Consider the following 11,475-nt stretch of genomic DNA (forward strand, 5'->3'; position numbering starts at 1 on the left):
CATTGACACTGTGGACTGCGATTTCATAGTTCCATGTGACATCACTCTTCTTCACGTTTCGGCACACTTCGTCCAAAATGGCGCACTTCATCTTCAAAGACACCACTTTCCTTTTGCCCGTTGTGGTGCTGGGGCTTTGCGAGACTCGACATTGCCAAGAAATCGAAAGGTTGGGTCCGAGAAAGGGGATAACTGAGTAGGTCCGTTGTTTAAAAATTGTCCAGGTGAAATCAGGGGTCACGGGATATCAAAGGTAAGAAGCAGAACATGGCAGGAAGGTGTAATGGCATCAGCGAGAAAAGCTCATACAAAGATCCACGAAAGGGTAGGAAACACTCTCACTTCTCTCCCTCTCTCTCTCTCCCGCGACGATTTTTCCATGACTCTTTTCTCTCTCCTGGGCCCAGAACCGAGAGGAGAGAAATTTAAGAACCACGATTCGCCAAGTCAACCGCAGGTCTGCGATGTCACCAAAAATTGCTTTTTATTTTCTTACCTTTTTAACCTCCCGCGCAGCCGGCACAAAAACTGCAAGCCAAGCGATGCAGTGAAGCAACCTTTTGCTTTGCGGAAGTGCAGTCGGCTGAATTTTATTCTTATTTTAGCACAAAAATTTTCTTGAAGGCGTAAAAATCTCATGATTGATACATATTTTTCATTTAGTACAAAAGCACTTTGCTATATCTGCTGATGCGTGCTTATTTACTTCGGTAAATGTGGACCCAAATTGTATTGAAAATGCAAAAATGGGAATGGGAAATTGAACTTCCTTTGTTATAACTGCTATTTCACTGTAAGTGGCTTCGCTATAACCGTCTAGACTGTACAGTGACAGCTTTTAAGGGGTCTACATCAATGAATGCAAGCTAAGATATACTATCTTGATAGACTAGATATACTAATATGCCTTGCTTGGACCTGCTGGAATGATGATGTTCACTGTGAGCACTTGTGTCCGTAAAAACATGCTTAAACCGTGCATTCTGCATACATACTGGGTTAAGCACTGCAAAGAAAAGGCATTAGGAGTTTCAGCTTTTCCTTTTAAAAAGGACTAAGCCGAGGGCATCACTTTTCTTGGTGCAATGTGAAGTTTGCAAAAGTTAAGCCCTATGCAGTTTCTTATTTTCCTTTCCCGATGAAAATTACAACTTCCTGGAGCTGCTTCCATATGTTTGGCATGTCTCTTCTACTATACGTGCATGCTGCTGTACACTGTTATCTCGGGGGCTGTCCCAAGCCGAGCACAGTTGCTGAGCCCTGTGTGTGCCCCATTTCAGACCAATTGATTGGCGTCCGTGAGGAGTTGGAGAAAGAGAGGCAAGTTCGGGAGGAGAAGGAAAAGTGCTTGCAGGCCTGTGAGGCCCGGCTCGCCCAGTTGATGAGCCAGCTGGATGAACGCGTCGTCTCGCTGCAGAGGGGTCATGACCAGCTGACCACTACCAAGGTAAGCCAGTGCAGTCAGGGAAAGGGTGAAACTGCAGGCTCTGTCCATTTTTAACAGACTTTCTACCTTGTCTTTAGTTGTACAATTTGTGGGTGGCAGCGGAGCCCTCTGAGGCAGAAACGGCTTTCACTGAGAAATGCTGTCCTTGGCAACTAAAGACAAATAAATAATGCCCAGAAGGTGCAAGTTGACTGGCTGTGGCCACATCCGTGGACACTGCTGTCGTTGAATTGATCTAGTTCTTGTACTATGCTGTAGTTGTTCCAAATTGTTTAGTTTTGCACTTGTATATGAGAAACAAAGTAGGGGTTTGTGACTGTAGCGATTTATCACATGAATCAAAGGCAAATACTATGGGAAAAAATGCCTTCGATTATCGAATACCTGATCAGTGGAAAACAAGGAAAAAAAGTAAAAATATAGCAAACATTGTTCGTCTTGTTTGTTTGGATTTTACATAGTATTTGCAAATGAAATTAAACTAGACCATTTGAGGCAGCAGCAATTAGCGAATGCTCGATCTTTTCACCGCGGCAGCCTATAAAGAGCGCACAATCGGATTTAAAATGGAACTTGAGCACCGTCCGCCGGGGCTCGCTCCGGCGCCGCCCGCCGCCGCCACCTGTGCGATAAAGCGGGGAGGGGGGGATTCAGGGCACTCATTATTCATGTGGGGCTCTTGTTCTGCTCACTTTTTTCTCGCGAGATCCATCTCGCGGTCTCGGCTATCATCGTTAACCACGGAAATTCAATGTTATTGCTTGGCTCAGCGCATGCATTCATTCATGGCACGATCGACTGCCTCGCAGTACATTGTGAAGTGGCATGGACATGATGCCACTCGTATAACTCGTGCTATGGTCTTTCCAGTTGTGATGTATGGATGCCAGAGTTGGACTGTGAAAAAGGCTGACCACCGAAGAATTGACGCGTTTGAATTGTGGTGCTGGCGAAGACTCTTGAGAGTTCCTTGGACTGCCAGAAGATCAAATCAGTCGATATTGTTGACCATAAACCCTGACTGCTCATTGGAGGGTCAAATTCTAAAGTTAAAGCTCAGCTACTTTGGTCATCTGATGAGAAGAGAGAAGTCGCTGGAGAAAGATTTGATGTTGGGAAAGGTTGAGGGTTCGCCGGAGAAGGGGTAGGCAGCGAACGCGATGGTTAGATGGCATCCTCGAGGCACTGCAGATGAAGCTATGTGATGTTAGGAAGATAGAGACCGGAAAGCGTGGCGTGACATGGTCCATAGGGTCACGAAGAGGACTGAACGACTGAACTGAACTGATGGACATGACGAAAGCATGACTGGCCAGGATATTCTAACTGGAGTGTTATCGGGGTTACAGGTTAGCAGGGTCCGCTTCTGCGGGGCACCACTGTCCCAAGCAACCACCGACATCCATCGGACGGCCAGTGGCCATCAGTTTCGGATGTTCCGGATGGCCGATGGACGTCCGCGAACAGCCAGTGGACGTCCATCGGCCGTCCGATAAGCGTCCAAATGGACATGTTTGTCTGGCCAATGGACGTCCATTTCGGACGTCCGTTCCCGGATCTTTCTCGCATATATGCTGCATGCATGCTTTTTTCGCTCCCACGAAGCAATAAAATAGAAAAGCAGCTTAAAGTACAACAGGCATATTTTATTGTAAAATGTCTAATTCCTCAATATGACGTAAAACTTGAAGCGCACATCCATCTTCCGTGATGAAGTGGAAGAAACCAGCTTTCTGCAAAAAGAGAAAAAAAAACAGGTAAATAGTCTGTCGCTCATGCACAGCATAATCCTTGACTCGAGGTTTTCTAGAGGCCAATAACAAGAAAATTGAGTATTTCACATATTGTACCTGCCCTACAGCACTTGTTACAAGCGGTCTCAAATATCAGCGAGGTTCTGCCCTCCTTTCCCTTAGTTCACGCCAGTTATATCGCACCCGCTATCTTTCGAATATCACATAGATTCATCTGCAATGCTTCAAGGATAAAGCTAAATAAGCTAAACAGTTCATAATGCAGTATCATACAGGCCATACCTAAATTAAAATAAGCTGATAATGCGCTTCAATAATTTCAAGCACAGAAAAGGCCACTCGCTATCTGAAATTATTTTTTTTTTTGTAGTGGTGCACAACTTTCAAGCTCGCGAGCTTGGTCGATTATCGCTTATCGCATTGTACAGGAGCAGTTATGCATTTTATCACTGTAATGCACTGCAGCGCAGACTGTGCCCTCGCCTCGCAACCTGCAACTTGCATTGAAAAATGCAGAGCATGCCACTTGCGAAGGCAAGCATATTAAAAAAAAAAAAATCTTTGAAGACCGACTGTTTACCCAGCGCCTTGGTTGACGAAAACAAGGAGGTTGGTTATAAGCCTCACAATATTGCAAGAGTGGAACGTGATAGCACCTCCAGCAATTTCCTAGTTTGCGTAGAGAAGAGGGAGAGCCAACTCAGTTGACAAATACGGACACCACCGTGCCGATTACTCCTGGTTTTCGATGTAACTAGCTCCTTAATGCTATCGCGTTGAAATGTGTCAGTAGGTTCACTGCGCTGTTACATATTCATACAATTTTCGCTGCGCAGATTTTCACGAAGCTCAATCGCAGTACTCACTTTCAAACGCGATCGCTTTCGCCGGAGTCGTCCGTCCTGATGTGTTGTCGTCGTGAACCACTGTTGCTACAAGGGGGTAATCCTGCGCAATCGTAGTCCCTGGCACAACTGCGCAATCGTAGTCCTTGCAGCGCACAAAGATGGGTGAAGGCATTCGAGCATAGTTGCGTGCACCCGCACAGAACGAAAAACAAAAAACTGCTGCCGCGGGCCGCGGCGGCAGGACGACAGCTGGCAATGGCGGCACAGAAACACGTGGTACGAAACTACGGCAGAAACATTCATGCGCAGAAATGAATTGGCTGTAATAAGTTAACACTATATTTTTACCGAATATTGTTAATTTCTTTAAATAGATACCCTTTCTTGTGAGGATATTCAAGCGAAACCTACCATCCCCCCCTCCCCTCCAACACACACACACTGCGATGGAATACGCAACTTTCAACCAAACAGCACGGCCGCCGGCCGGCGGGGACTGGCGGGGATTTCAAACAGCAAAAAAAATTTATTTTTGTGAAGACCCACAGTGCAAGGTAATCCGGCGCTTTCGTTCGCCAAGACGTAGTCGTGGACCATCCTGGATGGCGAAGCCGCACAGGTGGTACATGTAGTACATACGTTCAGGCTCAACTAGAGTAACAATTGAAGATCACGACCGCCGCTACCAACGGATACAACGAATTGCAGCATGAAAGCTGAGAAATTAATGACAATCGCCCCATACTGTGTATGTGTCAGAGTTTTTTAGGCCAACCAGCTAATCATTTGGTATATAACACAATTCGCTATCTCAGGGGCCGAATGGAAGTTGCAAACCTAATTGGATTTCCTATTGGAATTTTGAGTACCATTTGGAAAATCCGAATGGAATTTTACACGCAATTAAAACTATTTGGAATGCCCAATTGGTATTTGCAGAACCATTTGGTTAATCCAACTGGACTAATCCACTGGAGAGGTGGTGTCCAATATTGGGTCCAGATGTGACCATTTGCAGGTCCCAATTGGCCCCAATGTTTTTTTTTTTTGGCTAGGCAGGACACATCTCGAGCATTGAAGACAAGTGTGAATGTTGAAACAGAATTTTGTCAGCGAGGAAATATATGTCCTGCAAACATACTCGTCCGTACGTACATCGGACGTACACCTAGTCTCTCATGCGGATATACAAAAATGGACGCAGTCCGTTCGTACATCGGACGTACACCTCGTCTCTCATGCGGATATACAAAAACGGACGTAGTCTGTACCTTCAACGGACGTACGAATACGGATGTCCGAGACCGGAGGTTGTACGTATGTCCGACGGACGTACAATTTCGGCAAAGGATGTTCGGCTCTAGCTCGGACGTACAACGGACGTCGGTGGTTGCTTGGGGTGCACGCGGTGACCGCCTTGAGCAAGTTGCATGCTTCCCGACAGCGTGTATACCACCTGCCACGTTGTACGCATAGGCGGCGTACGGAAGCCTATTACAGTAATGCATGCTATAACTCCCTGTTATCGGCATATAAACGAAACATGGGGAGCAGTGAAGTTCGTGATTTTTAAAGCTGATTTTTCGCAGAAAATGATTTGTTTTTAAGTTGACGGATTTTTCTGACTTTGATTGTTCGGACCATGTCCCAGGCCCGCCAAGTTCAAAAAAGCGGTCGGCGACTGTCTATACTGTTGTTTTGTGTACAGGAAGGATCTGCTTGAAGCCAGGTGGAGCTGTCATATTGCTGCTGAATATAGTAAACTGTTGCTAATTCGGCTTTCGTGGAACTAAAAAAAATGTCAGAATTCAAAGCTCGAATTATTGAATGAGTCTGAAAACAACTGCTGAAAACTGTTTGCATCATAGTAGTTTTATTTGGTGAACGCCAGCACCATGGTTGTCTGCATTTGAGATGGAATCAAAGTGAGAACGTTTTTTTTTCTTGGTTTCATCAAGTGCACACACTGTCGGTGCCGTTGCGTTTTGAGGATGCTTCAGTGCGCGGCTCACGCGGTCAAGCATTGCGGTGAAGCTACGATAGTGATTTTCAAATATTTGGGAAATTTCGATGATTAGTTTTTTGAAAGCGAGTACAAATTCAATAAATATATTCGATTCGTATTCGAAATATAGAATATGTGAACACCCTTACACAAATTAGGGGGACGCTTAGCTTCGCTTAATGAGTAGACCCGAAGTGCCTCTAACACTGTGTTTTCATTGAGGGAATTTTTAAAAGTTTTTCTTGTTCATATCAATTCAATTTTAAAATTATTATTACCATAACACCAGTACGCATCCCAGACACACATTAGTAAGTCACACGCTCCGCAATGTGTTCTCTAGATGCCCCTCTAACGCGCTTGGTACCAACAACTCTTTGTGGCCTATACGTTGTGTGCCCATCTAGCATGCAGGGGACCTGGATTCAAACCCGAACGGGGATAAAATTTATTTCGTTAAATTACTTCTGATTCCTGAAATGGGGACTCAGCTAGAGGAATCTCCTCGCGAATTTTGGCTTCATTTGGACCCTTCCTCAGTTATATAGCTTTATTAATGTGGGTTGTTCGAGATTTCTGCTCAAGGTCATGAGGTTGTGCCATCATAAGCCTGTCTACTGATCAAAATTTTTCCGCTCAAATATTTCCGACCCGTGGTACCGACTATACCGCTGCGCTGGCGGCTTTTCGACGGAACGTCGTTTCATATAGAACGAAAATCATGTATTAGTGGGATTTGAGAAGGAAGTTACTGTGAATGTGGGACAATTAATTGCTTGCTGTGGTTGGCTTACGAGCACACGAAGGCGGCGCACCTGTAGAAGTGTTCAGCTGCAACCAGTGACTGCTGTTCGAAGATAATAGTCATAAGCGGGTGCATTGTCATAGCCACGTGTTGGGTCTTTTTTTCTTGGACCATTGTTGATCATCTCTTTCTTAGCGGTGTTGTTCGAGGTCTGATGTTACGCGTTAATACCTCATTGGTGTTGTGTGTTATGGGGTTGTTTTGCTTGAACTTGTCCATCATGAAGGCTGGCCCTGTGTGCAGGAGAAACTGGAGGAGGAAGTTCAGCGGCTGAGAGGTCGAGTGCAGACTTTGCAGGCTGAACTGGACAACAGCGAGGCAGTCCAGCGGGACTTTGTCAAGCTGTCACAGTCACTCCAGGTAGTGTGCGCTGCGTTCCTGCAGACTTTGTTGATTGTACACTTAAGAATCAGTCTTGTCAAAGCTGGACTTTCAGGCTATGGCCTGTAAGAATGTATGTAGAGCAGCTTGCTCCCTCTCGCATGGCCAAACTTGCGGTTTCCACCATGAATGAGCGATCGTAATTAAAAGCGGTAAAACACTTCTGATGATTTACTTATTTGAAGAACTTTAGACAGAGTCGCTCGAATTTAGAGCAAACTCTCGTTAATTTGGCCTCCAAGGGACCAGAAAAAAATACTTGAATGAACCGAGGGTTCGAATCATTGAATGAGCCTGAAAAAACTGCCGAAAACAGCTTGCATCACACTGTTTTATCTGGTGAACACCTGCACAATGGTTTTCTTCATTTTGGATGCAGCCAAACAGAGAACGACAGTTTTTCACAGTTTCGTCTAGTACTTTTCTTTGCACACATCGTGAGTAGCATTCAAGGTCTCCGAAACTGTAAATGCCTCCGCTACCCGTAGCACGCAGTAGCCCTGTTACATTTTGAGGATGCTTCACCACACGGTCCATGCGTTAAAGCATCTAATTCTATGATCATGATTAAGGGCTGCGTGATAGTACTTCAGGGCGATCTCCCATCCAAATTAACCAGAGCGAGCCCGCCTATGTCCCAATTAACTAGCGTCGGAAGCTATGGGCTTATATGGTCATCAGCCGGGACCATGGTCCTAGTTCGAATTCTTTGAATTTTCTAATTAAGGGGACCGAATTACAAAGATTTTACTCTTTATATGGACTTGCTTTCTGCATTTGAGGCAAGTTTTGTAGTTGGTACATTGTTCATTGGATTAAATTTATCTAGGGCTTACCTTTTGTTGACTCCCTGTGACATGAAATCATGTGATGGGGCCTTTACACGGGTGTCTAAACATTGCATTGTGGTTGAAGGAGGGGGAGGTTTGAAGTAGTTCTATACAGTTGTTGCTCGCTTTTATTGTTAGGTTTAAAAAACACTTTCGGTCGAAAAACAGCCTCCACAAAATTGTTGGCATTTAATTTAGTATGAAAAATTTAACTTTTGTCTTCCTTAAGCTTGTGAAATACCAGTCGTGATTGTGTACGCATTTACCGTAAAAACCCGTACATGACACGGGGTTCTTTTCCCGATTTTATCAAACCAAATTTCCGCCTCGTATTATGTGCGATCCGAACAAATTTTTGTCGAAATTTGCAATTCCGGCCTCATTACTAATCGGTGCTATCAACATTGGGCTTCTATCGAGAGGTGGCGCTTTCTAGCAGTGGTGTCGGCTGACTGTTTTGGTAGTTTCAGTTTCACAATGCTTACCCCACAATTCTGGCGACCACGGTATGGCACTGGAAGGAGGTCAATCCCAACTTGCACGATGTATGGGTGGTGAAAAAATCACTCCACATGTTGCGCAGGTCTCTTTTGGGCCGCTTCAGCCATGCTGGCCACACCTTACAGCTGAATCGCGGATGCTTGACCAGTATTCCCAAGGTGCGCGTTGGTTGCGCTTTTGAAAAATGCAGGATACCGAGCGTGTTTGGAGGTACCAAAGAAGGGTTTTTACAGAAAGATGCTTCTAAGAAGGGACCCTAGGCCGATTTATCGGACGACGACAGTCGCGAAAACCCCGAATCTGAGAATACTTCCTAGATGCACTTTCTGCGTGCCTGTGCACTGTGCTAGACGTAGACAGGCGCAAGCATGGCTCAAATTGGTGTGGGCTAGTCGGTCGTTTGTCTTAAATAAAAATATAAGCAGCGCAAAAAACAGGACAGCTCCAGTCCTGTTGTTTGTGACTTCCTCTTCTGTCCCTGTTTTTGCACTGCTTATACTTTTACTTAGGGCGAGCATGGCACATGATGGCCGGCAGCTCATGCGCTGCCATCCCGCGTCCAAGCTGGAAGCGGCCTACTGGGTTTAGAACAACCAGAGGACCATGTGGCTTCCAAATCTGTCTAGGCGAGTGTGAGCTGCTCTTCTCCTCATGGTGCGCATGTCGGCACAAGAAGGGGAGCAAACTAGCACCATCATATGAAGGTTCACGGCTCTTATTCTATGCTTGATGTGGGGTGGCGTTGGACGCGAAAGCGCAGAGCGCTTACGCCTCGCAGGCAACCGCGAAATGCAGTGCAAATAAATATGTTTGCTGATTCCTCACCTCCATTATACGCGGATGAAAACGTTTTTGTTGTTTTTGTTTTGGTTTTGCTATCCCGAAATTACACCTCGTAGTTTATGCGCGGTTCGTATTATGCGTAGGTTTTTATGATATATGAGGTTCTTGTCGATCTCTAAAGAACGGTTTATATATGTTGTGGTAGTCAAGTTATGGGAGTCCGAAAAATTGGTCAGCTGTTAGCCAGGAACAAAATGAGTGCAGGGGTCGAGAAGCTTGCTTGGTAGATTTAACATGTGCCACAAATAAAAAAAAAATGTATTCAAGAATTTTGACAGCACTGACTCTGTACCATTCAGTCCTTTGTGACAATGTCTTTTAGTATATATATTTTTTTTCTGTCATGGTGGGATTGTATATTTTTTTCTAGGTATGATAATAACCTTCCTGCTGCTTATGAAAAGAACTTAATTTTCATTCCAGTTGTGAGAATAAGTGGTAGCAGTAGTCTTTTTCTTTGAATTGACACAGCGTTGTGGAAGATAACTGTGCACAAACATGTGGAAGATGAAAATGAAAATGGCCATATGTGACTGTGTCACCAAGGCTGAAGTTTCCTCTAGACACTGGAAATAAATTTGCTGTGGGCGAAAATGGATGACTAGTTGTTTATGCGCACAATCACCGAGACATTCTTATTATCATCATCATTCTGTTGGGCCAACCAGTGGCAAGTGCTGCTTTACTTGGGGCTGTAGACATCTCGCGCCGGTAATTATTTGCAAGTTGCTGCTTTGGCGCATCGCTGCTACTGTAACCTCGTCACTTCCTCACACTCCCTCGGAATCGTCTGCAGGTGGAGCTGGAGAAGATCCGGCAGTCTGACAGTGAAGTCCGATGGCAGCATGAGGATGATGTAAACGAGTGCAATGGTTGCAAGAAAGCCCTGCATTCTCGCAAGGAGAAGGTGAGCATGGTCTTTTTTACCTGGTCTTTCTTTTTTTTTTTTTCCCCCCCCCTAAAGTCAGACTAAACAGTCGCCGCTGCAGAATTGAAAGCATTTCATTGTGATAGAGACTGTTCGGTCAGTTGAAGAACATGTTGTGAACACGAGACTTGGAAGGATAATATTGGCAAGTACTATTAAGCCGCGTTCATACTACGTGCGCATTCGTCGTAAGTACCATTTATCGCAGTGCGCGTAGCGGCTGGAACCCCCGTTTACGTAGCTTGCGACCGCGCATTTTCACACTGGGCCGTTCGGTAAGATGCGTTCTTTACGACTGGCCATTCACTGCTCTCAACATGGCGCCGGTTAGCGTGCGGCTGATAGCGGAGGTCTGGGCTCTTCAAGCTCAAAATGAGGTGTGAAAGAAAAGACTGGACACACAAACAAAAATACGAAAAAGAACAATGGGTATATTAACAATTAACCACTCGAATACAAATACACTTCTTCGTTTTGCACACGCACGTTCACACACAGTTTTCAAACGTTCGCACATTTCTTCACGCGCCCGCTCTCATTGTCGACGCACCGCGCACTCCTGCTCGGGGTCCTGTGATCGGACTCTCGCACCAAAAGGCGTGCGGTCCGCCTGCACCCCTGCTTGCGATATCCAGTTTGCCAGTGCCCCGGAGCGATCTTGGAGACGGGCGGAGGCCGTGACTCAGATGTGGTACTACTGACTCCAAACAATGAGCCGGGGAGTGCGCGACAGACACGGAACCTCGTTCTCCCTCAGAAGACTCTGTTTTCTTTTTCTCTTTCACAGTGAGCTTTCAAACTTTGATAGGTCCGCAACATCGCCCTGCATCGACCTTTCGCTGTAGGCCAACTGTTTCCTCACTTGTGATGGGCTGCGAGAATGCATGGGGATGAAGTGGGCAACCCCTGCCTCCATAACCTCACTTTTCTGAACTAGAGGAAACATCAGCTTGTTGAGAGCTTGTTCGCACATGAAAAAAGGGATTGAAAAACCACTTACTGCTTTGACTCAGTGCACTGGCAATTTGCAGCCAGGCATCGTTTTGCACTTCTTTCTGTGCGATTTCAGCTACTGGTAGTAGAGAGCCGGCCTCTGCCGAACTTTTTTTATGAGAGGCTGATAATTCCACAGC

The 11,475-nt window shown here is 45.6% G+C and overlaps 1 protein-coding gene across 3 annotated transcripts in view; it reads left to right on the top strand.

The window, feature by feature from the left end:
• LOC146196952 (rab GTPase-binding effector protein 1-like) overlaps positions 1 to 11,475 on the top strand; it is a 56,940-nt gene that overhangs the window by 37,926 nt on the left and 7,539 nt on the right. For all 3 annotated transcript variants that reach the window (XM_084598672.1, XM_084598673.1, XM_084598674.1), the window contains exons 14-16: positions 1,281 to 1,447; positions 7,103 to 7,219; positions 10,211 to 10,321. In XM_084598672.1, the coding sequence (XP_084454798.1) occupies positions 1,281 to 1,447; positions 7,103 to 7,219; positions 10,211 to 10,321 (395 nt within the window). The remainder of the gene's footprint in view (positions 1 to 1,280; positions 1,448 to 7,102; positions 7,220 to 10,210; positions 10,322 to 11,475) is intronic.

This window comes from Amblyomma maculatum, chromosome 3, assembly GCF_055883805.1.
Source record: "Amblyomma maculatum isolate TAMU_Amacu chromosome 3, ASM5588380v1, whole genome shotgun sequence".
Lineage (NCBI taxonomy): Eukaryota > Metazoa > Arthropoda > Arachnida > Ixodida > Ixodidae > Amblyomma > Amblyomma maculatum.